The sequence below is a fragment of the Staurois parvus genome, unplaced genomic scaffold, assembly GCF_062004578.1.
Source record: "Staurois parvus isolate SC_StPar_1 unplaced genomic scaffold, SC_StPar_1.0 ptg002565l, whole genome shotgun sequence".
NCBI lineage: Eukaryota > Metazoa > Chordata > Amphibia > Anura > Ranidae > Staurois > Staurois parvus.
This window is the reverse complement of record NW_028320361.1, coordinates 32,033-59,469: the sequence shown is the minus strand read 5'-3', so window position 1 is coordinate 59,469 and position 27,437 is coordinate 32,033. Positions and strand designations below refer to the sequence as shown.

Genomic DNA, 27,437 nt, shown 5'->3' with positions numbered 1-27,437 from the left:
ATGTGCCTTTAGTTATACTTTAGGAGAATGAAGGTACTCCTAGGAATCCTCTGATGGTTGTGGGGATTCTCCTGGGTTTACCTTGTAAGCGTTAGAAGGGGAATCACCGGGGCATAGGAGGGGCCTACATCCCCAGAAGAGGAAATCTCTTGTCTTTGCTGAATTGGACGTACCAAGAGAATTTATACACTGAAAAACTGAAGGACTCCACACTGCTATGGGCATGGGAGAACGTGGGAAAAGTAGACAGGGAATTGGGTAACCCAGATGGAAGGGTTGTCCTCCCATACTTCACCATGGAGAGGGACCCATTATACTGGGTGTCACGGAGGGCGGAGGAAACCTTTTAGCACTGGTGATGCCCAAACCTTACCAAACTCTAGTACTAGAATTGACAAATGGACACATTCTTGGGGGGCATTTGGGAGTTAAAAAGACCCGGGAGATTATAGTACTGAGGTTCTATTGGCCTGAGGTCACCAAAGAAGTGGATGTGTACTGTTAATTCCTGTCTGATGTATCAGAAATCTGCACCAATACCACATTTCAATATCCCTTTGGTCTCCCTCCCCGTCACTGAGGTCCCTTTCCAGAGAATCCCCATGGATGGTCGATCCTTTGTTGAAATCCACTAGAGAGCATCAACACGCCTTGGTGATAATGGACTATGCCACCCATTACCCAGAACACGTAGAGTTCCTATCTGTATATTTAATGGGCATGAAAACCTGATACAAGTGTTTTTCATCAAGATTGGTAAATACAATTTGTCCTCAGTACATCGGCTTGTGTTTTTCAGCTCCTGTCACCTCCATGATTCAGGCTGCTGTGATTGTAGTGTTAGGAATCATCCGATTCTAACCACCAGCCCTGCGGAGAGCCACAAATATCTGTCATTACAGTGAATGGGGCCGGCGGCCGCACCTAGCCGCTCACAACCTCAGTAGGAATGAGAAGATTCCTGCCGCTACAATCTGCACCGGCCTAAACCACCAAATCACCCGTGTGATTGTAGCCGAACGGTTGTGTGATGAAAAGACATTTTATTGTTTGATAAGCAGAACTAAATCTTTTTTTCAATTCCTTTTTGGTTTTTATGAGCAGGACCCTCAATCCTCTTGTTTTGATGGTCTTGTAGCTGTACTGTTGGCGCTCTATAAGCAGAATACATTGAATGTGACTGTGTGGTCACTATGGACCCTAGGGAGGTCCTTCATTGACAGGAAGCCTCCACATGTCAGAGGGACATCTGGTCCCCACATACAGTATATATACAATGTTCATCTTCGTATTGTCCCCGAGTGCCGTCAGTGCAATGTATGTTATGAATGATAACCTGGGAGCTTTATACTTCTCATCCTTTCGTACATTTGTTCTTTTCAATAAAAAGATTGGAATATACATGAATCCTCCAGAATAACTGTTGACTCCTTACCTTTCTTTACAAATCTGAAGCAGAGGAAAACCAAACAACCCAGAAATAATGTACACAGGATTGTCAGGACCACAGCGGTGATAATGGCTCCGGAGTTATCTCCTCTCTCTGTAAGGAGAAAGGACAAATCACAATCTGGATGTAGAATCCACAAAGGAGAACTTTGGTTTGTTTTTAGGGCAACACAGACAGTTCGTTTTACACACACTGGAGAACCTGGAGCCTAATATGGAGAAGGAGAACCCATACATGAGTCAATTTCATTCCACCCACTGGACATTCGAGGTGGATGGGGGGGGGGGGGGGGGGGGGGGAGTCCTCCCAAGTGAGCTATTGTATTCTGATGGCAGGGAGACTTGCATTGATACATTGATCAGCAGCGCCTCCTATAGCCTCCAGCTCTGATTGAGCGAGGAAAACCCAACAGGGTGGATGTACAGAAGTCAGTCGGTAAATCAACTTCTGTACAACCTCCTTTGGTCACTTCCTGCTGAAACAGCTGAATTTTGATCCACGTGTGGCTGACTTAGGTACAGAACCCACACAGCAACAAAACGTATGTCAGGATGATATTAAAGGTGTGGTACTATTACCACGTCCTCCTACAGGTGGACCTCCATGGAGTGCCGTACTGCCAGGATCTCACCTGCTGAGCTGTGATGGATGTGATGTGGTGTCTCTGTAAATAGTTAGCAGTGCGGCCTAAAGGAACGTGAACCAAAATCAGCAAATAACTAAAATGTGACAGTCAGTGTGATACAATGTCTGTATTTACTCCAGTTCTCTTCTTCCTGGAACAGACACCATCTCAGGATGGTATTTGGTTTTGAACATGGATCTTCAGAGGCCGAAATCCTTTACATGAGTGAGGGCTCAGGATGATATTTGGATTTGGACATGGATCTTCAGAGGCCGAGATCCTTTACACGAGTGAGGGATCAGGATGATATATGGTTTCGGACATGGATCTTCAGAGGCCGAGATCCTTTACACGAGTGAGGGCTCAGGATGACATTTGGTTTTGGACATGGATCTTCAGAGGCCGGGATCCTTTACACGAGTGAGGGCTCAGGATGACATTTGGTTTTGGACAGGGATCTTCAGAGGCCGAGATCCTTTACACGAGTGAGGGCTCAGGATGACATTTGGTTTTGGACATGGATCTTCAGAGGCCGAGACCCTTTACACGAGTGAGGGATCAGGATGACATTTGGTTTTGGACATGGATCTTCAGAAGCCGAGATCCTTTACACGAGTGAGGGCTCAGGATGACATTTGGCTTTGGACATGGATCTTCAGAGGCCGAGACCCTTTACACGAGTGAGGGCTCAGGATGACATTTGGTTTTGGACAGGGATCTTCAGAAGCCGAGATCCTTTACACGAGTAAGGGCTCAGGATGACATTTGGTTTTGGACATGGATCTTCAGAGGCCGAGACCCTTTACACGAGTGAGGGCTCAGGATGATATATGGTTTTGGACAGGGATCTTCAGAGGCCGAGACCCTTTACACGAGTGAGGGCTCAGGATGACATTTGGTTTTGGACATGGATCTTCAGAGGCCGAGATCCTTTACACGAGTGAGGGCTCAGGATGATATATGGTTTTGGACATGGATCTTCATAGGCCGAGATCCTTTACATGAGTGAGGGCTCAGGATGATATATGGTTTTGGACATGGATCTTCAGAGGCCGAGACCCTTTACACGAGTGAGGGCTACGGATGACATTTGGTTTTGGACATGGATCTTCATAGGCCGAGATCCTTTACATGAGTGAGGGCTCAGGATGATATATGGTTTCGGACATGGATCTTCAGAGGCGGAGATCCTTTACACGAGTGAGGGCTCAGGATGATATTTGGTTTTGGACATGGATCTTCAGAGGCCGAGATCCTTTACACGAGTGAGGGCTCAGGATGACATTTGGTTTTGGACAGGGATCTTCAGAGGCCGAGATCCTTTACACGAGTGAGGGCTCAGGATGACATTTGGTTTTGGACATGGATCTTCAGAGGCCGAGACCCTTTACACGAGTGAGGGATCAGGATGACATTTGGTTTTGGACATGGATCTTCAGAAGCCGAGATCCTTTACACGAGTGAGGGCTCAGGATGACATTTGGCTTTGGACATGGATCTTCAGAGGCCGAGACCCTTTACACGAGTGAGGGATCAGGATGACATTTGGTTTTGGACAGGGATCTTCAGAAGCCGAGATCCTTTACACGAGTAAGGGCTCAGGATGACATTTGGTTTTGGACATGGATCTTCAGAGGCCGAGACCCTTTACACGAGTGAGGGCTCAGGATGACATTTGGTTTCGGACATGGATCTTCAGAGGCCGAGATCCTTTACACGAGTGAGGGCTCAGGATGATATATGGTTTTGGACATGGATCTTCAGAGGCCGAGACCCTTTACACGAGTGAGGGCTCAGGATGATATATGGTTTTGGACATGGATCTTCATAGGCCGAGATCCTTTACATGAGTGAGGGCTCAGGATGATATATGGTTTTGGACATGGATCTTCAGAGGCCGAGACCCTTTACACGAGTGAGGGCTACGGATGACATTTGGTTTTGGACATGGATCTTCATAGGCCGAGATCCTTTACATGAGTGAGGGCTCAGGATGATATATGGTTTCGGACATGGATCTTCAGAGGCGGAGATCCTTTACACGAGTGAGGGCTCAGGATGATATTTGGTTTTGGACATGGATCTTCAGAGGCCGAGATCCTTTACACGAGTGAGGGCTCAGGATGACATTTGGTTTTGGACAGGGATCTTCAGAGGCCGAGATCCTTTACACGAGTGAGGGCTCAGGATGACATTTGGTTTTGGACATGGATCTTCAGAGGCCGAGACCCTTTACACGAGTGAGGGATCAGGATGACATTTGGTTTTGGACATGGATCTTCAGAAGCCGAGATCCTTTACACGAGTGAGGGCTCAGGATGACATTTGGCTTTGGACATGGATCTTCAGAGGCCGAGACCCTTTACACGAGTGAGGGCTCAGGATGACATTTGGTTTTGGACAGGGATCTTCAGAAGCCGAGATCCTTTACACGAGTAAGGGCTCAGGATGACATTTGGTTTTGGACATGGATCTTCAGAGGCCGAGACCCTTTACACGAGTGAGGGCTCAGGATGACATTTGGTTTCGGACATGGATCTTCAGAGGCCGAGATCCTTTACACGAGTGAGGGCTCAGGATGATATATGGTTTTGGACATGGATCTTCAGAGGCCGAGACCCTTTACACGAGTGAGGGCTACGGATGACATTTGGTTTTGGACATGGATCTTCATAGGCCGAGATCCTTTACATGAGTGAGGGCTCAGGATGATATATGGTTTCGGACATGGATCTTCAGAGGCGGAGATCCTTTACACGAGTGAGGGCACAGGATGATATTTGGTTTTGGACATGGATCTTCAGAGGCCGAGATCCTTTACACGAGTGAGGGCTCAGGATATTTGGTTTTGGACATGGATCTTCAGAGGCCGAGACCCTTTACACAAGTGAGGGGGTTTCCTAGTGTCTACCTGATGCTCTGTCCCGTGTTGTCTGGATGCCTCGTTATAATGGGTTCCTGGTGATGCTATTAGCCATGTTATTCATAGGACTGTATCAGAGGTAGGACTACGGGTTACTTTACATAATAAATGGTTGCCAAGTACCAAGGAATTTGTATCAAATGGTAAGACAAACTGTTAAATATACTATAAGGCTGAAAATATGTGAACCCCCCCTCCAAAGATGGGTTTCAGGTGTTTCCACTGAATTAACCGCTTGCCCGCTGAGCTATAGTAGAAGTACTGCTACAGGGCAGCTACAGGGCAGCAGGGCTGCACACAGCCATGTATATATACGTGATTTTGTATTTCCGGGTAGGGGGTACGCACGCACGATTCCCCGCCGGCACTCAATGATCATCCTGGAAAGCTGACAGGGGAGGGACTTGTGTGTAACAACACAGGTCTCTCTCCTGTCAGCAAGGACATGCTGTTTTGTATCTCTGCACAGCATGTCTCCCTAGTAACACAGCACACAGGTAACCCTTTTATAGCCCCTCGTGTAAACCCCTTCCTGCCCAGTGCCATTAGTACAGTGTCAGGGCTTTTAGCACTGATCACCGTATTGGTGTCACTGGGGATGTCAGTGGCAGTAAGTTTGTCCCCCCCCCAGTGTCAGAATGCCCACCGCAGTCCCGCTATAAGTCGCTGATCGCCGCCATTACTAGTATAAAAAAATTAAAATCCCAGTATCTATCCCACCATTTGTAGACGCTATAACTTTCCTGCAAACCATGTATTGGAATTTTTTTGTAGCAAAGACACGGAGCAGAATACATTTTGGCCGAACTTTGATTTTTAAACATTTTTTATTGGATATGTTTAATAGCAAAAAGTCAAAAATAGTTTTTGTTTTCAAAATTGTCAGCATTTGTTTGTAGCACAAAAAAATAAAAACCGCACAGTGGATCAAATACCACCAAAAGAAAGGTCTTTTTGTGGGGAAAAAAGGATGTAAATTTAATTTGGGTGCAGCGTTGCATGACTGCTCAGTTGTCAGTTAAAACTACGCAGCGCAGTATCGCAAAAAATGACTGGGTCGGGGGGGGAATCCTCTGGATGGCAAGGGGTTAATACTCATACAAAGACATTGGAAACAATTGTGCTCTTCCAGGCTTGTGGTACCAGTTTGGTGAAGACCCTTTTGTGTTCCCCCATGACTGTCCCCTGTGTACAAAGCCATCTCCATAAAGACATGGATGACCAGTTTGGTGAAGACCCTTTTCTGTCCCCCCATGACTGTCCCCCGTGTACAAAGCCGGCTCCATAAAGACATGAATGACCAGTTTGGTGAAGACCCTTTTCTGTCCCCCCATGACTGTCCCCCGTGTACAAAGCCGGCTCCATAAAGACATGAATGACCAGTTTGGTGTAGAGGAACTCCAGTGTCCACCACAGAGCCCTGACCTCAACCCTACTGAACAACTGTAGGTCTTCTCAACATCAATACTTAACCTCAAAAATGCTCTTTTAGATGAATGGGCACAAATTCCCACAGACACCATCCAAACTCTTGTGGGATGCCTTCCCCGAAGAGTGGAACCAGCTCCATAAAGACATGATTTGACCAGTTTGGTGTGGAGGACCTCGAGTGTCCTGTACAGAACCCTGACCTCAACCCTACCAAACACCTTCGGGATGAATTGGAACTCCAATGGTGAGCCAGGTCTTCTCATCCAACATCAGTACCTGACCTCACAAAAGTGCACAAATTCCCAAAGACACCCTCTGTGTATAGTCTTCCCTTCAGAGTGGAGCCTGCTATGACCACACAGGGGTTTGACCAGTTTGATGTGGAGGAACTTGAATGCCCTGTAGAGATTCCTGACCTCAACCCTACTGAACACCTTTGGGATGACTTACAACAGCAAATGAAAGCCAGATGGTGTTTTTGGTGCCAAGTATTGGGTTCAATGTGCAAGCCAAGTCTTCTTATCCGACTTTAGTCCCTGACCTCAGAAATGGGTACAAATTCCCACAGACACTCCACAATCTTGTGGAAAGCCTTCCCAGAAAAGGGGGAGATGTTGTAGCCACAAGGGGGAGTCATTGCATATTATGGCTCATATCCTGTGTGACATAAATGTACAGATTTGAGTAGAGAAGATGTGACCTGTAGAAAATATGACAATATAATCCTAAATGTAGTTTCAGTCCTTGTCATTAAAGATGTATTCAGTCATAGGTACTCAGACACAGATGGTCATCAATTAACATCTGAAAAGAGACAGAGCAGCTTCCTCAGGCTAGAAGTGACACCTGGGTGCTAATAAGGTTTGTCACCTTCTGGGGAAACCGGGAAGGAAACGGTTGTCTCCCTGACATTGGGAGCTCTAAAAGAATATACATACATCAAAGGGGTATGTTTCATCCCTCATAAAAGCTAAAATATTAGTTGCAGAGAGATGAAAATACTTCCATCTGATTGGGCACTCTGTGGGTCACATCGACATGTAAAAACCGTATTTGTGGATTAGGTAGAATGCCAGGAAAATGCAGGAAATGGTTATGTGGCGCTGGAGTGCAACAGTCGAACAGTGATTGGTACTGTCGCGATTGGACTGATGGGTTGGTGTCGGAAATCCAATCCCCGACTTGGTGATTCAAGCTGGTCTTGGTCTGATTGACCTTGGGCAGTTCGGCACCCAGAACATCCTGTGGGTGGGTACAGGAACACCCCCCAGGGTCAATTGGCCGAGGACTAATGTCCCGCCTACGTCCATATCCCCATAAATTGAGTACCCGGACATTGTATTTCATATGGAGCCGGTTCTATTTGACTGGCGGATTGCTGACGCTCTGGCTTGCTCCAGTCTCAGGATAGATCTCGGTAAAAGTTTTATTCTGTTTTATTCCCTTTTATTTTATAGTGAAGTCATTTGTGTGTCTTCTTGTATTTTTTGTATTTCTGTAACTTTTTATACTTTGTACATATTTTATGCCCCGCCCACTTTCGGGATATTAAATCTTAAAATTAATTAGTGACTTCTGTGTATTTAAGCTCGGGCTCATATCTCCGGAGAGATTAGATTGGAGAGATTAGATTGGATTGTATTTTAGTGCCTTTAAACGCTCGGTCAAGCTCATTGCCAATCTGTATGCAATGGCACTGTGTGTGGGCAGATTGCGTGCAGATTGTAAAAGGTAACAGATCGGCCAGACGGAAATCTGTGTGTGTGTGGTGTCCCAGCAGACCGTTCTGCGGATAAAGCTGTTGGGTAGTGGCAGGCTACGTCTTGTGGTGTGTCTGGTGGGGGGGGGGGGGTGGACAGTGGAAAAGTGATTAACACTGGGGTTCAAGCTGTAGGATAGCTGGAGGGACTCTAGAAGGGTGTGATTGCTAAGTTGCTCCTCAACTCTAATTAGTGCACCAGATTGCATGTGAGATTTGTATCTGCCCGTGTGTGGTCAGCCAGCTGGATTGGAGTGGAGTCTCCAGATGTAGTGCAGACTGTGGAAGGATATCACAGCTGATCTTATATACGGTTTTATATATTCAAAGTTAAGTCCCCTTTATTCCCTCTTACCCCAAGTCACGGCCGCACGTGCGCGTCTCGGTTAGCTAGTCGCTGTGGGCGTGGCATGTGGGGGATCCGTGACATCCTGGTTTAATTCCATCTATTGACTCCACATTAACCAGAAGCTGGCTGCCATGTATTGGTGAGCTCCTGGATCTGCTGGAAAGCTGTGCAGTATCGCAGCCACTTACCAGACCCTTTGATGATGAAGGTTGAAAGTTTTTCACCTACCTGCTCAGATCACCAAGAGCATTCTGAAAGTCTCCAGTCCTCCCCACCTCTCACCTGCCCGGAGGGTGTGCAACTATTTTTTTTCTTTTAGCGTCTTAGAAATAAAATTCTGACAGAAGATCTACTAAAAATATTTGTATATTATTGATGTCCCCACTGGGGAACTTCCCCCTCGCTTCCTGACCCCATCAAATAGATAGGAGGCATAAGGAATTCCCTTGAAGTGTATGTACACCCGAACAATGAATGTCTATAATTGCTTCCTTTTAGTCTGTTTAATATCCCATTGATAGTGTTTTGTATCTGTTTGCAAAGTACAACAAATGCCTGTTGATCCTGCCAGAAATTCAGAGCTGTCCTGTACCCAGTGCTCACTTCCTGTGATATGACTAGGAGAGTATTTAGCCCTCCCAGTGTTGTGGGGATGGGAGAGTAGGCGGATCTGAGTAGTTTGACACAAGAAAACTGGGCAGGGCTGACACCACTCAGTCCTATAAAATTCTGTGTCAGCTTACAACACGACTTTTCATACTTGCAGGAACTTTGAAGATATAAAAAACTGGAAATGTGCAGGCCGTGCAGATAAGTACTCTAAATGTTTTTCTCATTTGGCCTGGCATACAATTTAACCCGCAATACAGAAAGTAATACAATTAAGGGGCTCTATCCCCTCCCCCATCTAAAACTAAAAAATGTAATCCATAATTGGCCTTCAATCTCTTGTATGTCACCTTCCACCACAATGGGGATCCAATACTAACACTGACACAACAGATATTACTGACCTGTGACTGTGAGGGTGAGATTCCTGGACAGTTCAGTCTGCAGAGATCGGTGCCTGATAATACAGGAATACGTGTTCCCATCATCCTCTTTCTTGGGGTTCAGGGTCAGTAGACTTGTCACATTGTACGTCCCGTCTGAATTAATAAGCACATTCTTCACACAGGTCCAGAGCTCTAGGAGCTCACAGTCAGATGATCCCTTATGATACTGACCCCAGCGTATGGAAACATCTTTTGGATAAAAGTTGTGAACTTCACATGTCACCGTCTTCTCTGTCCCCGACTCGATGGTCAGATCGTTTGGTGTCACGTAAGCCGATGGAGGAACTGTACAGAGAATAATCATTATTGCCACAAATACAGAGATCACATCCACAGTGCAGTTTATAACCCTCAGGAAGTATCTGTGAAGATAGAACAGGAAATAAAAGCAGCCAAAGGTGGAGCAGATGATCCACAGAGAAGACAACCACTGCACTCCCTCCAAATCTATCACCACCAGCAGTGAGCATTTCCTATGGGAGACATTCCTAGTGATGGACGGAAAGCACTACAGAGCATTCATTGGGTTGGGTGAAAGATTTTCCATCTCTTAGGTGGCCTTTTAGTCTTAGAAATGTCTTATTAGTTGCTGCTGTTCTTTCCCAGAGCACAGGTAGGTACATCTCAGAGAACAGGAGAGATGCCACAGAGCCAGCGAGGGGCTAAAAGAGCTGCACAAAGGAGATGGCAGTGGTGTTGGAGCTGCTTGATATTGGCAGAGGTGGTCATGGTGCTAGTGGTGATATTAATAATGGTGTGGTGATGGTGACAATGATGAGTGGTGGTGGCAATTATAGAGGCTTATCGTGGCAGTGGTGGTGATGAACTTGGTGGTGATGCTGGTAGCAATGGAGATGATGGTTATGAACTTCAGATAAAACTAAATACACAGCTGGGAAAAAGATGATATATAACCCGCCAAATATTAATGATTTTCCACAGCCTCACCGTCTCGTGATTCACCCATCTACTCCATTGCTGAGTTAAATGTAGCTGTGCAGCTTGGTAGTTGTTCTACGTACTTCACCCATACCGCTCTCTATGGCCTTAAAAAGCCAATGTGTGCTTAGATTCTAGAGGGTGGTTGGAGTCTAGTGCACGGTTAGATCCTAGAAGGTGGTTGGAGTCTAGAGCACGGTTAGATCCTAGAAGGTGGTTGGAGTCTAGCGCACGGTTAGATCCTAGAGGGTGGTTGGAGTCTAGTGCACGGTTAGATCCTAGAGAGTGGTTGGAGTCTAGTACACGGTTAGATCCTAGAGAGTGGTTGGAGTCTAGTACACGGTTAGATCCTAGAGAGTGGTTGGAGTCTAGTACACGGTTAGATCCTAGAGAGTGGTTGGAGTCCAGTGCACGGTTAGATCCTAGAGAGTGGTTGGAGTCTAGTGCACAGATAGATCTTAGAGGGTGGTTGGAGTCTAGTGCACGGTTAGATTCTAGAGGGTGGTTGGGGTCTAGTGCACGGATAGATCCTAGAGGGTGGTTGAAGTCTAGTACACGGTTAGATCCTAGAAGGTGTTTGGAGTCTAGAGCACGGATAGATTCTAGAGGGTGGTTGGAGTCTAGCGCACGGTTAGATCCTAGAGGGTGGTTGGAGTCCAGCGCACGGTTAGATCCTAGAGGGTGGTTGGAGTCTAGAGCACGGTTAGATCCTAGAGGGTGGTTGGAGTCTAGTGCACGGTTAGATCATAGAGGGTGGTTGGAGTCTAGAGCATGGTTAGATCCTAGAAGGTGGTTGGAGTCTAGAGCACGGATAGATTCTAGAGGGTGGTTGGAGTCTAGTGCACGGATAGATTCTAGAGGGTGGTTGGAGTCTAGTGCACGGTTAGATCCTAGAGGGTGGTTGGAGTCTAGTGCATGGTTAGATCCTAGAGGGTGGTTGGAGTCTAGAGCACGGTTAGATCCTAGAGGGTGGTTGGAGTCTAGAGCACGGTTAGATCCTAGAGGGTGGTTGGAGTCTAGTGCACGGTTAGATCCTAGAGGGTGGTTGGAGTCTAGAGCACGGTTAGATCATAGAGGGTGGTTGGAGTCTACAGTGTACAGACCCCTCTACTACACACATTGTACTCCACCCTCCACGGTGTACAGACCCCTCTACATACATTGTACTCCAACCTCCACGGTGTACAGACCCCTCTACATACATTGTACTCCACCCTCCATGGTGTACAGACACCTCTACATACATTGTACTCCCGCCCTCCATGGTGTACAGACCCCTCTACATACATTGTACTCCCGCCCTCCATGGTGTACAGACCCCTCTACTACATACATTGTACTCCACCCTCCACGGTGTACAGACCCCTCTACATACATTGTACTCCACCCTCCACAGTGTACAGACCCCTCTACACACATTGTACTCCACCCTCCACGGTGTACAGACCCCTCTACACACATTGTACTCCACCCTCCACGGTGTACAGACCCCTCTACATACATTGTACTCCACCCTCCACAGTGTACAGACCCCTCTACACACATTGTACTCCACCCTCCATGGTGTACAGACCCCTCTACATACATTGTACTCCACCCTCCACGGTGTAGACCCCTCTACATACATTGTACTCCACCCTCCACGGTGTACAGACCCCTCTACTACACATTGTACTCCACCCTCCACAGTGTACAGACCCCTCTACATACATTGTACTCCACCCTCCACGGTGTAGTAGAACTCCTGGACAGTAAGGTAGGTATATTTCCAGTCATCAGTGAAGAACATGAAGGCACGGCTTACATACAGAAGGTTCTGCTTTCCTTAACAATCTGCACAAGCTGGCCATAGAGAACAGATTCTCCCATCCACACGGCTGAAGAGTTTTCCTCTTTGATGTGCTATTGTATTCCTGCAGTAGGGACTCCTCCACTGTCAGAATACACTGATCAGCACTGCGGCTGATTGGCTTATCAAATTAAAACTTTCCAACACACCCATTCAACAAAAGTTGATTGTTAGGATTATTAGATCGACTTTTGTTGAGTGGGAATGTCTACAGACGGCCTGAAATTCAGCCGGTCCCTGCGGAACTAGCCATCAGCGATGAGGCTCCCTTGGACCAGCTGCTATGTGGTATACGGCCAGTGGTCCAGGATACCGATACGCAAGGACGTCTGGAACTAAAGATGCCTTGGCTGCAAGTGTTGGACTGGAGATGCTGAGAGTGGGAGTCTACCTCCGTCTGGGAAATCTTTCTCGATGGACGTAGGTAAGGCTAGGATTGGGGGAGATGGGACTGGAATAGAGATTAGAAGATCCTGGGACTGTGCGGGAAATCCTGCGTTCTGCTGAGCCCCGTCCTCCCCATGTGGGAAGAGATTCTTCTCTGGGCCTTGCTGCTGAAGAGGGAGATGGTTAGGAAAACCCAAAGTGACCATAGTAACTAAAGGGAGCGGGTAACCTGCTAAACATACTGTACAATCGGATTGTATGATCTCCCGTCTATGTACCAACAACCATACAGTGAGACTACCTACCTCCACAATCCATTCTGGAGACCGTCCGGCGCCCTTCGCAGTACATGCTGGAGTCACAGTGAGGTGGGGGCTGTACAGCCAACATCAGATTAGTAACTAGGAGCTCTTCCAAACCATTTGTTCCATCTACATATCCAGGACTAGACGGTGTACAATCAGGTTGGAGCGTGTACTAGACTCTAATACAGAAGAAATGACGTGACAGATTCCACCATCACCGGCACCAACGGGAGTGTGCGAGGGGTGAGCAGAGGTACCATACACAGGGGGTCTGCATGCTGAAAAACATCTGCCCAATCCGGCCCCAACCAACACCCTTTTTAAAGCTCAAAGCAGGGTGAGGCGAGTCCCATCACTGGGTGAGCCTGAAGAAAATGTATACAGCCAGGTGCAGCCAGGGGGCAACGCACAGCCAGGGGGCAAAGCACAGCCAGGGGGCAACGCACAGCCAGGGGGCAACGCACAGCCAGGGGGCAACGCACAGCCAGGGGGCAATGCACAGCCGGGGCAGCATACAGCCAGGGTGCAGGCACAGCCAGGGGCAACGTACAGCCAGGATGCAGGCACAGCCAGGGGGCAAAGCACAGCCAGGGGGCAACGCAAAGCCAGGGGGCAATGCACAGCCGGGGCAGCATACAGCCAGGATGCAGGCACAGCCAGGGTGCAGGCACAGCCAGGGTGCAGGCACAGCCAGGGGCAACGTACAGCCAGGGGCAACGTACAGCCAGGGGCAACGTACAGCCAGGGTGCAGGCACAGTCAGGGGCAACGTACAGCCAGGGTGCAGGCACAGTCAGGGGCAACGTACAGCCAGGGTGCAGGCACAGTCAGGGGCAACGTACAGCCAGGGTGCAGGCACAGTCAGGGGCAACGTACAGCCAGGGTGCAGGCACAGCCAGGGTGCAGGCACAGTCAGGGGCAACGTACAGCCAGGGGCAACGTACAGCCAGGGGCAACGTACAGCCAGGGTGCAGGCACAGCCAGGGTGCAGGCACAGTCAGGGGCAGCGTACAGCCAGGGTGCAGGCACAGCCAGGGTGCAGGCACAGTCAGGGGCAACGTACAGCCAGGGGCAACGTACAGCCAGGGTGCAGGCACAGTCAGGGGCAACGTACAGCCAGGGGCAACGTACAGCCAGGGTGCAGGCACAGCCAGGGTGCAGGCACAGCCAGGGTGCAGGCACAGCCAGGGTGCAGGCACAGTCAGGGGCAGCGTACAGCCAGGGTGCAGGCACAGCCAGGGTGCAGGCACAGTCAGGGGCAGCGTACAGCCAGGGTGCAGGCACAGCCAGGGTGCAGGCACAGCCAGGGTGCAGGCACAGCCAGGGTGCAGGCACAGTCAGGGGCAGCATTGGCAACTATAATCTTGGATGAAGTATTAAGCGTTGCACTTCGGCTCGGCATCATCTGAATAACTCTTCGCTATCCCATCACAGGTAAATGTCTGCGAGCGACTTCCACCTCCACCATCCACCTCCATCCATCCACCTCCACCATGCACCATCCACCTGCATCCATCCACCTCTACCATGCACCATCCACCTCCACCATGCACCATCCACCTCCGCCATCCACCTGTACCATCCACCTTCACCTCCACCATCCACCTGCATCCATCCAGCTCCACAATCCACCTGTACCATCCACCTCCACCATGACACCATGCACCATCCACCTGTATCCATCCACCTCCACCATCAACCTGCACCAAGCACTATCCACCTCCACCATCCACCTGCATCCATCCACCTCCACCATCAGCCTGTATCCATCCACCTCCACCATCAACCTGCACCAAGCACTATCCACCTCCACCATCCACCTGCATCCATCCACCTGCATCCATCCACCTGCACCATCCACCTCCACCTGTAGTATCGCCCATGCCATGTATGAATGCTAATCCACCTGCACTGTTATATGTAATTTATAAGGCTTTCAAAATCTACCAATAACTGAAAACTGAAGCCGAATTCATAACTATCAATGTTTTTATTGGTAATTCTTACTGCTTCCGGAATCTCTAACTCCGCCCATATTACTGCTTCCGGAATCTCTAACTCCGCCCATATTACTGCTTCTGGAATCTCTAACTCTGTCCATATTACTGCTTCCGGAATCTCTAATTCCGCCCACATTACTGCTTCCGGAATCTCTAACTCCGCCCATATTACAGCTTCCATAATCTTTAACTCCGCCCATATTACTGCTTCCATAATCTCTAACTCCGCCCATATTACTGCTTCCGGAATCTCTAACTCCGCCCATATTACTGCTTCCGGAATCTCTAACTCCGCCCATATTACTGCTTCCGGAATATCTAACAAAGAATTAGGCCCCGACCGCTACAGCCCTGGCAAACAGACAATACCAGATGCCTTAAAAAACATAGCCGTGCTCTGGAGCATTTATGGTGTCAGACTAGGACCCAGCAAGACTTCGCCCAACATAAATCTGCCCTTCAAAAATACAATTCTTGTCTCCACACAGACCTATGTTATCCCTCTCATTAACACCCTCTCACACAATCCCCATCAACTCTTTTCTGCCTTCAATTCTCTACTTCGTCCTTCTTTACCTCCACCCACTAACTCACTCACTGCCCAGGAGATCGCTAATCACTTCAAAAAGAAGATTGATACAATTTGTGACGAGATCTCCACTGTACAGATATCTCCCTCACCCTACGCTCCTTGTCCACCAGACATCTCCCTCACCCTACGCCCCTTGTCCACCAGACATCTCCCTCACCCTACGCCCCTTGTCCACCAGACATCTCCCTCACCCTACGCTCCTTGTCCACCAGACATCTCCCTCACCCTACCCTCCTTGTCCACCAGACATCTCCCTCACCCTACGCCCCTTGTCCACCAGACATCTCCCTCACCCTACGCTCCTTGTCCACCAGACATCTCCCTCACCCTACGCCCCTTGTCCACCAGACATCTCCCTCACCCTACGCTCCTTGTCCACCAGACATCTCCCTCACCCTACCCTCCTTGTCCACCAGACATCTCCCTCACCCTACGCCCCTTGTCCGCCAGACATCTCCCTCACCCTACGCCCCTTGTCCGCCAGACATCTCCCTCACCCTACGCCCCTTGTCCGCCAGACATCTCCCTCACCCTACGCCCCTTGTCCGCCAGACATCTCCCTCACCCTACGCTCCTTGTCCACCAGACATCTCCCTCACCCTACGCTCCTTGTCCACCAGACATCTCCCTCACCCTACGCCCCTTGTCCACCAGACATCTCCCTCACCCTACGCTCCTTGTCCACCAGACATCTCCCTCACCCTACCCTCCTTGTCCACCAGACATCTCCCTCACCCTACGCCCCTTGTCCGCCAGACATCTCCCTCACCCTACGCCCCTTGTCCGCCAGACATCTCCCTCACCCTACGCCCCTTGTCCGCCAGACATCTCCCTCACCCTACGCTCCTTGTCCACCAGACATCTCCCTCACCCTACGCCCCTTGTCCGCCAGACATCTCCCTCACCCTACGCTCCTTGTCCACCAGACATCTCCCTCACCCTACGCCCCTTGTCCACCAGACATCTCCCTCACCCTACGCTCCTTGTCCACCAGACATCTCCCTCACCCTACGCCCCTTGTCCGCCAGACATCTCCCTCACCCTACGCTCCTTGTCCGCCAGACATCTCCCTCACCCTACGCTCCTTGTCCGCCAGACATCTCCATCACCCTACGCTCCTTGTCCGCCAGACATCTCCCTCACCCTACGCTCCTTGTCCGCCAGACATCTCCCTCACCCTACACCCCTTGTCCGCCAGACATCTCCCTCACCCTACACTCCTTGTCCCCCAGACATCTCCCTCACCCTACCCTCCTTGTCCGCCAGACATCTCCCTCCCCCTACACCCCTTGTCCGCCAGACATCTCCCTCACCCTACACCCCTTGTCCACCTGCACAATCTATAATTCCCTTGTGTAACCCAGCTACTATAGAGGAGGTTGGTCAACTGCTTTCTGAAGCCCACCTAACCACTTGCCCCCTGGACCCTGTTCCCTCGCAAATACTACGGTCACCCTCTCTATCCTTCACTCATATCTTCAATCTCTCCCTTTCTACTGGCATGTTCCCCAACTCTCTAAAATATGCGCTGGTCACCCCCATACTTAAAAAGGGCTCACTGGACCCCATCAATCCTGACAACCTAAGACCCATCTCCTTCCTCTCTTTTGCCTCCAAACTCCTTGCACATCTAGTCTACAACCAGCTGAGCTGCCACCTCATTGGGAATAACCTTCTTGATTCCCTTGAGTCTGGATTTCGCCCACAACACTCCACAGAAACTGCTTTCCTAAAACTCACAAACGACTTACTAACCGCTGAAACCAATGGTGACTATTCTGTACTCTTGCTCTTGGACCTCCCCACTGCCTTTGACAAAGCTGACCGCCCCCTCCTCCTCAAAAAACTGTATTTACTTGGTCTCCATGACTGTACTCTCTATTGGTTCGAATCTTACCTATCTCGCCGCACCTTCAGTGTCACAACTCTACTTCCTCCTCTCCTACTCCTCTTACTGTCGGGGTTCCCCAAGGTTCTGTACTTGGACCTCTCCTATTCTCCATCTACACTTCTTCCTTGGGTCATCTGATAGCTTCCCATGGTTTCCAATACCATCTCCATGCTGATGACACACAAATCTATCTCTCTACTCCTCAGCTCACCCCATCAGTTTCCTCACGTATCACCGACATATCAGACTGGATGTCACTCCACTTCCTAAAACTCAATCTATCCAAAACTGAGCTCATAATATTACCTCCCCCCACGGGCCTCTTCCCCTGATTTCTTGGTCTGGATCAATAGCACCACTATCAACCCATCCCTACATGCCAGAGTGCTAGGGGTAACTCTGAATTCTGAACTATCCACTCAAGCCCACATCCAAATCATGGTGCCTCAACCTACGCAACATCTCCAGAATACGCCCCTTTTTAACCAATGATACCACAAAGCTCCAAATTCTCTCCCAGGTCATCTCTCGCCTCAACTACAACTCCCTCCTCATTGGCTTACCTTTGCATAGGCCACCACCCCCTCCATTCCATCATGAATACTGCTGCCAGGGTCATCCACCTTACCAACCGGTCAGTGTCTGCTACCCCTCTCTGCCAATCCCTCCACTAGCCTCCACCCCTTTCTGCCAATCCCTCCACTGGTCTCCATTCAGTGTCCTCCACCCCTCTCTGCCAATCCCTCCCACTGGCCTCCATTCAGTGTCCTCCATCCCTCTCTGCCAATCCCTCCACTGGCCTCCATCCCTCTCTGCCAATCCCACCACTGGTTTCCATTCAGTGTCCTCCACCCCTCTCTGCCAATCCCTCCACTGGGCTCCATTCAATGTCATCCATCCCTCTCTGCCAATCCCTCCACTGGCCTCCATTCAGTGTCCTCCACCCCTCTCTGCCAATCCCTCCATTGGCTTCCATTCAGTGTCCTCCATCCCTCTCTGCCAATCCCTCCACTGGCCTCCATTCAGTGTCCTCCACCCCTCTCTGCCAATCCCTCCATTGGCTTCCATTCAGTGTCCTCCATCCCTCTCTGCCAATCCCTCCACTGGCCTCCATTCAGTGTCCTCCACCCCTCTCTGCCAATCCCTCCATTGGCTTCCACTCACCCAACGACTAAAATTCAAAATACAAACAACTTACAAAGCTATCCAGAACTCCGCCCCCAGCTACATCACCAACCTGGTCTTAAAATATCAACCAACCTTCCAAGACCTTCTGCTCTCTAGTTCCCGTGTCACTTCTTCCCATGCTTGCCTCCAGGACTTCTCCCGAGCTTCTCCCATCCTATGGAACTTCCTACCCCAATCTGTCCGGCTGTCTCCTGTATATCCACCTTTAGACGATCCCTGAAAACGTTTCTCTTTAAAGAAGCCTATCCTGCTTCTACCTAGTAAAATGCCTTTTATTTCCTAAATCAGCCCATCCCCCCACAGCTATTACCTTTTGTATCACTCAACCCTTCCTCCTAGATTGTAAGCTCTCAGGATCAGGACCCTCTGTTTCCTCTTGTACCAAATTGCATTGTAATTGTAATGTCTGCCTTTATGTTGTACAGCGCTGCACACACTGTGGGCGCTATATAAATCCTGTATAATAACAAAGTATTCCAAGACCATCATATGGAAGGTTGCCTCCACTCACCTGACACCTGTAGGGTAGATCTACCTTCAGCTAGTTCTGGAGTATTTATCACCCTACAGGAGTACTGCCCCTCATCAGAGAACTGCGCCCGGGGGATGTGCAACTCTGCGATTCCATTCTGGATCTTCTTCGTCTCCATGTAAGATCCCTCTCTGTATGACTTCGCGTTTCCATCTATATATTCATAGACATCGTACTCCGTGCCGTTCTCCGATGTCCTTTTCCATACTACTGAAATGGCTCTCCTGAAATTCAGATCATATATATCACAGGGAATGGAGACATCTTCATCCCTCAGGACTGACACAACTGGGGTCTTCATTGTGACCTTCAGAGCCCCTAAAAAAATAAACAAACTTTATTTTACCCCAAAAGTGAGGAAGGAATTATCATTGTGTCACCTATATCAAATCAGAGAATTGTGTACTCCAGCTTCACCCACTGTCATCCCCTCCTACCGCTTCTCCCAAACATAGTGCCCACTGTCATCCCCTCCTACCGCTTCTCCCGAACATAGTGCCCACTGTCATCCCCTCCTACCGCTTCTCCCGAACATAGTGCCCACTGTCATCCCCTCCTACCGCTTCTCCCGAACATAGTGCCCACTGTCATCCCCTCCTACCGCTTCTCCCGAACATAGTGCCCACTGTCATCCCCTCCTACCGCTTCTCCCGAACATAGTGCCCACTGTCATCCCCTCCTACCGCTTCTCCCGAACATAGTGCCCACTGTCATCCCCTCCTACCGCTTCTCCCGAACATAGTGCCCACTGTCATCCCCTCCTACCGCTTCTCCCGAACATAGTGCCCACTGTCATCCCCTCCTACCGCTTCTCCCGAACATAGTGCACACTGTCATCCCCTCCTACCGCTTCTCCCGAACATAGTGCCCACTGTCATCCCCTCCTACCGCTTCTCCCGAACATAGTGCCCACTGTCATCCCCTCCCATCGCTTCTCCCAAACATAGTGCCCACTGTCATCCCCTCCTACCGCTTCTCCCAAACATAGTGCCCACTGTCATCCCCTCCCATCGCTTCTCCCAAACATAGTGCACACTGTCATCCCCTCCCATCGCTTCTCCCAAACATAGTGCCCACTGTCATCCCCTCCCATCGTTTCTCCCAAACATAGTGCCCACTGTCATCCCCTCCCATCGCTTCTCCCAAACATAGTGCCCACTGTCATCCCCTCCCACCGCTTCTTCCAAACATAGTGTCCACTCTCACACCCCCACACTCCTCTCCTGTACATACCGATCACTGTCATACCTCCACACTCCTCTCCTGTACATACCGATAACTGTCACACCCCCCACACTCCTCTCCTATACACACCGATCACTGTCACACCCCCCACACTCCTCTCCTGTACATACCGATCACTGTCATACCCTCCACACTCCTCTCCTGTACATACCGATCACTGTCATACCCCCACACTCCTCTCCTGTACATACCGATCACGGTCATACCTCCACACTCCTCTCCTGTACATACCGATCACTGTCATACCTCCACACTCCTCTCCTGTACATACCGATCACTGTCATACCTCCACACTCCTCTCCTGTACATACCGATCACTGTCATACCTCCACACTCCTCTCCTGTACATACTGCCCACTGTCATACCTCCACACTCCTCTCCTGAACATATCGCTCACTGTCATACCTCCACACTCCTCTCCTGTACATACTGCCCACTGTCATACCTCCACACTCCTCTCCTGTACATACCGATCACTGTCATACCCCCACACTCCTCTCCTGTACATACCAATCACGGTCACACCCCCCACACTCCTCTCCTGTACACACCGATCACTGTCATACCCCCACACTCCTCTCCTGTAGATACCGATCACTGTCACACCCTCCTCTCCTGTACATACCATCCACTGTCATACCCCCACACTCCTCTCCTGTAGATACCGATCACTGTCACACCCTCCACACTCCTCTCCTGTAGATACCATCCACTGTCATACCTCCACACTCCACTCCTGTACATACCGATCACTGTCATACCCCCCACACTCCTCTCCTGTACATACCGATAACGGTCATACCCCCCCACACTCCTATTCTTTACATACCGATCACTGTCATACCCCCCCCCCCACTCCTCTCCTGTACATACCGATCACTGTCATACCTCCCACACTCCTCTCCTGTACGTACCGATCACTGTCATACCTCCCACACTCCTCTCCTGTACGTACCGATCACTGTCATACCTCCCACACTCCTCTCCTGTATGTACCGATCACTGTCATACCCCCCACACTCCTCTCCTGTACGTACCGATCACTGTCATACCCCCCACACTCCTCTCCTGTACATACCGATCACTGTCATATCCCCCACACTCCTCTCCTGTACATACAGATCACTGTCATACCTCCACACTCTTCTCAGGATGGAGTCCGGATATGAATACCTCTCCCGGGACGTGGGAAGGTGGCCGTCCACGGGATGGAGTTCCGGGTATAAATGACCCTCCCGGGATGTGGGAAGGTGGCTATCCTCAGGAGTCCTGGGCATAAATGTCCCTCCCGGGATCTGGGCAGGTGGTTGTCCTCGAGATGGAGTCACTGGTATAAATGCCCCTCCCGGGATGTGTGAAGGTGGTTGCCTTCAGGAGTCTTGGGTATAAATACCTCTCCAGGGATGTGGGAAGGTGGCCATCCTCAGGATGGATTCCAGGGTATAAATACCTCTCCTGGGATGTGCGACGCTTGCTATCCTCAGGAAAGAGTAACGGGTATAAATACCTCTTCCGGGATTGGGAAGGTGGCAGTCCTCGGGATGGATTCCAGGGTATAAATACCTCTCCTGGGATGTGCGAAGGTGGCTATCCTCAGGAAGGAGTCATGGGTATAAATACCTCTTCCGCGATGTGGGAAGGTGGCAGTCCTCGGGAAGCAGTCCCGGGTATAATACTTCTCCCGTGATGTGCGAAGGTGGCCATCCTCAGATGGAGTCCCGGGTATAAATGCCTCTCCCGGGATGTGGGAAGGTGGCCATTGTGGCGAACAGTCCCTTTTGTGATAACATTTTTATTTCCGGTTTTCCCCCCCTGGTAAGCGGTCTTCCCGTTCTCCCCTCGGTAAGCGGTCTTCCCGTTCTCCCCTCGGTAAGCGGTCTTCCCGTTCTCCCCTCGGTAAGCGGTCTTCCCGTTCTCCCCTCGGTACGTGGTCTTCCCGTTCTCCCCTCGGTACGCGGTCTTCCCGTTCTCCCCTCGGTACGCGGTCTTCCCGTTCTCCCCTCGGTACGCGGTCTTCCCGTTCTCCCCTCGGTACGCGGTCTTCCCGTTCTCCCCTCGGTAAGCGGTCTTCCCGTTCTCCCCTCGGTAAGCGGTCTTCCCGTTCTCCCCTCGGTAAGCGGTCTTCCCGTTCTCCCCTCGGTAAGCGGTCTTCCCGTTCTCCCCTCGGTAAGCGGTCTTCCCGTTCTCCCCTCGGTACGTGGTCTTCCCGTTCTCCCCTCGGTACGTGGTCTTCCCGTTCTCCCCTCGGTAAGCGGTCTTCCCGTTCTCCCCTCGGTAAGCGGTCTTCCCGTTCTCCCCTCGGTACGTGGTCTTCCCGTTCTCCCCTCGGTAAGCGGTCTTCCCGTTCTCCCCTCGGTAAGCGGTCTTCCCGTTCTCCCCTCGGTAAGCAGTCTTCCCGTTCTCCCCTTGGTAAGTGATCTTCCCCTTCTCCCCTCGGTAAGTGGTCTTCCCGTTCTCCTCAGTAAAGCTGTATATGTTTATCAGCTGTTATGTAGACAGACATTCTACACTGTTTGTTTAGGGGATGGGGACTTGTAGTCTTTCACTTCTACAGAGTTCATACTGTGCTGATTGCTGTTGTGTTGTAGAGTTTTGTTGTGGGTGGGGAAAACCAGGTGCCAGACTGTCTGGGGGGGGTGAAGGGGGCGGGGATTACTGCCAGGATGTACTGTATATACTGAGTTATGTTCAATAACGATTTATTCATTTTCACCCTACAGGAAGTTCCGACTCGTGGTTTGGGATATTGGTGAAGGATTGCCTTTGAGCTATAATACCCACCTTGGCAGAGCGCTGGAAGACTTGCTGGAAAAGGGGACCATTGGGACGGTTCCGCCACAACTGGTTGGCAGCGGTGGGATCTTTCCTCATTGCGGAGAAAGTCCAAACCACCAACCAGGACCCCATCTTTTTCACGGAGATGTCCCTGCTCAGCCAGATGGATGTATATGACCTCCGGAAGCCAACCCTCCAAAGCCTGCTTGTCGCTCGGGGAGGTATCACTGGCTCCAACACTAGAGAGGAACTGTTGGACGAGATTATGGCCCTGGACCAAGCGGATGCGCACCCCACTTCACCTGATGCACACCCCACTTCACCTGCTGCACACTCCGCTACGCTTGAAGCAAACACCGCTCTGCCAGAAGCGAACTCCGCTTCACGGGAGGAGTTGGAGGAACAGAGCAGCTCATCGGCCCCTGAAACACCAGGCCCGCTTAGCACCGTACAGAGACCCCTATACCATTCGGATTTACAACAAGAGGTGGAGTGGCGTTTGGCTCTGTTTGGCAGTGCTCCCACCTCCGAATAGATTTCCAAGGCCCTGGATGATGCCACCCAACTGCGGCTTAGTCATTCCCGGTCATCCACCGAGGATTCGGTCTAGGAGGGGATTACCTCCCGCCTTCTCCAGACTACAACCGGACCAAAGAATATTCCCTACGCTGCTTTCAAAACTTTCTCGGAGGTGGATGGGGACATTGACACCTTTCTTCAGGACTTTGAACGGTTGTGCACCATCCATGGTGTGGCAGCCCAAGACCGGGTCCCCATTTTGAGCAGCAAGCTAACCAGTCAGGTTGCAGACGCATTCAGGACTGTACCCAACAGCTACTGCTTGGATTAGGATTTTGTTAAGGAACACTTGCTGGCCCTCTATGCTCTCACCCCAGAGGCATACGGCTTAAAGTTCCGGGCACTCAAGAAGAAACCCAGAAGACCTTCACTGAATGGGGCCATCAGTTACAACACGCTGCCCGCAGCTGGGTCCGAGGGTGTCAGATCACCAAGCAAGAGGAACTGTTACAACTGCTGTTACTGGAGCAGTTTTACAATGGACTTCCAGGGGGTGTTAGACATCGGGTCCGGGACAAACACCCCCTAACCTTAGCCGATGCTAGTCAATGGGCAGATGAGTACCTGGACAACAGGAGGCTAACCGAGCCCGCCATTCCCCCTGCACCTCGTCCACAACCAGTGGTGCCCACTCCGGTCACACGAGAATGCCTCAGACCACCCACACCTTCTAACCCAAAGCCATCTGGCCCACGCTGTTATGGCTGCAACCAAACAGGGCACATCCGCATTCATTGCCCCCGGAATCCACCAAGGCCCCAGAGCAGCCAACCCCCTCGGGGCACTTTCAACCGACCTACCACTCCCTATGGCTGAGCTTCTGCCTACTCCCTACAGGACCACCCCAGTGACACCGCCTCTTCATGAAGGAATTTACAACCGAGGATGAGGACATCGGGGTCTTTCATGAGGCTAACCCTCTCCAGGCTGCCACCCCGGACAATCGCTGACATCACCAACAGTTTGTCCATGTTAACGGCCATCGGGCCCAAGGATTACGGACACTGGGGCCACACTCACCCTAGTCCAACTGGGGCCAAGACTGGGCATTCTGTGGCCGTACAGGTAGCGGGAGGCTATGTCTACCGGATTCCTATCGCAAGGGTTCATCTGGACTGGGGGGCCAGGGCCATGGACGTTGAAATTGGAGTAATCCAGAACCTGCCGGCTGAGGTTCTCCTTGGAAATAATCTGGGAGTCCTGGTCTCCACTTTTGGCACCAAGACCCCTGTCGAAGCTCATCCGGTCAGCACTCGCCACCAGACTAGAGAGCACGCTGCCGCTCTACCTGCCAAGGTTCCGGTAAGAGTCGAATACCCACCCCCTGCTGAGCTTGTCCCTGCCCTGACCTGGGATTCCCCCGCTGAGTTCGCTAAAGAAACAGCCAGTGACCGGACCTTAGACCCCTATAGACGGAGGGCTGGAAGTGATCCTGGGGGATTGAGAGATGTGAGGTATGAGTGGGACCAGGGCAAGTTGTACAGGGTCCACAGGGGAGCAGGGGTGGGCACTGCCCAAATACTTCACCGGCAGATGGTAGTACCGAGGAAGTATCAGCGTGATCTCCTCCAGATTGCGCATGATATTCCCCCTTGCTGAGCATTTGGGTAACCGACGAAACCCTGCATCGCTTAACCCAGAGTTTCTTCTGGCCAGGAGTATCGGGGATGTTCGGGACTACTGTCGGTCTTGTGAGGTCTGCCAGAAGGTAGGGAAGCAGGGAGACCGGCCCAGGGCCACTCTGAGGCCCCTACCCATAGTCGGGGAACCTTTCAGTCATATCACTGTGGACCTAGTGGGGCCCCCTGAAACGGCCTAGTCCCACAGGCAAGAAGTATATCTTGACCATTGTCGACTACGCCACCCGATACCCGGAGGCCGTAGCGCTGAGAGATGTGCAGGCAGAAACAGTTGCTCAAGCCCTGCTGCAGATCTGTACTCGGGTAGGATTTCCTCGGGAGATCCTGACTGACCAAGGCACGCAGTTCACGGCCGAGCTTACCCAACAACTCTGGAAGTTGTGTGGGATCAGACCGCTGTACAGCTCTCCCTACCACCCCCAGACCAATGGGCTCTGCGAACGGTTTAATGGTACGCTGAAACAGCTCCTCCGAACGTTCACCATGTCCCATAAGGACTGGGAGCGGCATCTTCCCCACCTCCTGTTTGCCTACCGAGAGGTCCCGCAGGAGTCCACTGGGTTCTCTCCCTTCGAGCTGCTGTACGGCCAGAGGGTTCGGGGACCCCTGGATCTCCTTACTCGAACACTGGGAGGGAGCAGTGGCCGAGGAGGGGACCTCGGTGGTGGCCTATGTGCTGGAGCTCAGGGAGAGGCTACAACGGTTGACGACCCTCGTACAGGACAACCTTGAGGCTGCCCAGAGCCGACAGAAATGGTGGTACGACCGGTCTGCCCGAGATCGAACGTTTCACTTAGGACAGAAAGTGTTGGCCTTGAAACCAGTCAGGCATGACAAATTACAGGCTGCCTGGCAGGGCCGTACCAAGTGGTGGAGCAACTCTGTGATACCACATACATTGTAGCTCGCTGTTCGGATGGAAGGATCCGGAGAACCTTCCATGTGAATATGCTGAAACCGTTCATCGAACGACAGGACGAGAGTGTAGCTGCTATATGTGCTCCGGCTACCGATGACTCAAACACTTCTTCTGCGGGGGCTGCCGGGGGACGGACAGTCCCAGCTGAGTGTAGCGGATGTAGATATCAGCACACGGCTGCCTCCCAAGGTGCAAGAACAGGCCCACCAACTGCTCCAAGAGCTCCGAGGGCTGTTCTCGTCTCTGCCCGGGTATACCACCATAACTGCCCACCGGGTAGACACGCAGGGTCAGGCCCTCCTGAAGCAGGCAGCCTACCGAGTGCCCGAGTCCATCAGAGAAGGGATGAGAAGAAAGATTAAGGAAATGTTAGATTTAGGTGTGATAGAACCCTCTGACAGTCCCTGGGCCTCCCTAGTGGTCCTGGTACCCAAGAAGGACGGAACCGTCCAGTTCTGTGTGGACTACCATAGGCTCAATGACCGGACCGTGACCGATGCATGCCCCATGCCCCGGATAGACGAGCTGCTGGACCGGATGGCCAGAGGTAATTATCTTACCACCATCGATCTCTGCAAGGGGGACTGGCAGATTCCACTGGATGCGGATGTGGTACCAAAGTCGCCATTCATCACCCCGTTCGGCTTGTACCAGTCCAGGGTCATGCCGTTTGGGATGAAGAACGCCCCGGCTGCCTTTCAGAGAATGGTAGATAAGCTGCTGGATGGACTGCAGGACTTCTCCTGCGCCTATCTAGACGATATAGCTATCTACAGTGATAGTTGGGAGGATCACCTCCGACATCTCAGGGAAGTGCTTGATCACATTGGGCAAGCAGGGCTGACCATCTGACCGAACAAATGCCACGTTGGGGTGTCCGAGGTCCAATATCTAGGACATCGGGTAGGATGTGGGAAGCAACGACCGGCACCGGCAAAGGTGGAAGCGATAGTAAATTGGCCCACTCCCCAAACCAAGACCCAGGTCCTTGCCTTCCTAGGCAC

General features: G+C 51.0%; 1 protein-coding gene across 1 annotated transcript in view; it reads right to left on the bottom strand.

Annotated features, from left to right (window-relative positions):
* Positions 1 to 27,437, bottom strand: part of LOC149430642 (uncharacterized) — a 68,814-nt gene that overhangs the window by 28,899 nt on the left and 12,478 nt on the right. Inside the window, exons 2-4 of the mRNA XM_089666158.1 lie at positions 19,254 to 19,592; positions 9,551 to 9,877; positions 1,436 to 1,543 (exon numbers count right to left, since the gene is read on the bottom strand). Of these exons, the coding sequence (XP_089522284.1) occupies positions 1,436 to 1,543; positions 9,551 to 9,877; positions 19,254 to 19,592 (774 nt within the window). The remainder of the gene's footprint in view (positions 1 to 1,435; positions 1,544 to 9,550; positions 9,878 to 19,253; positions 19,593 to 27,437) is intronic.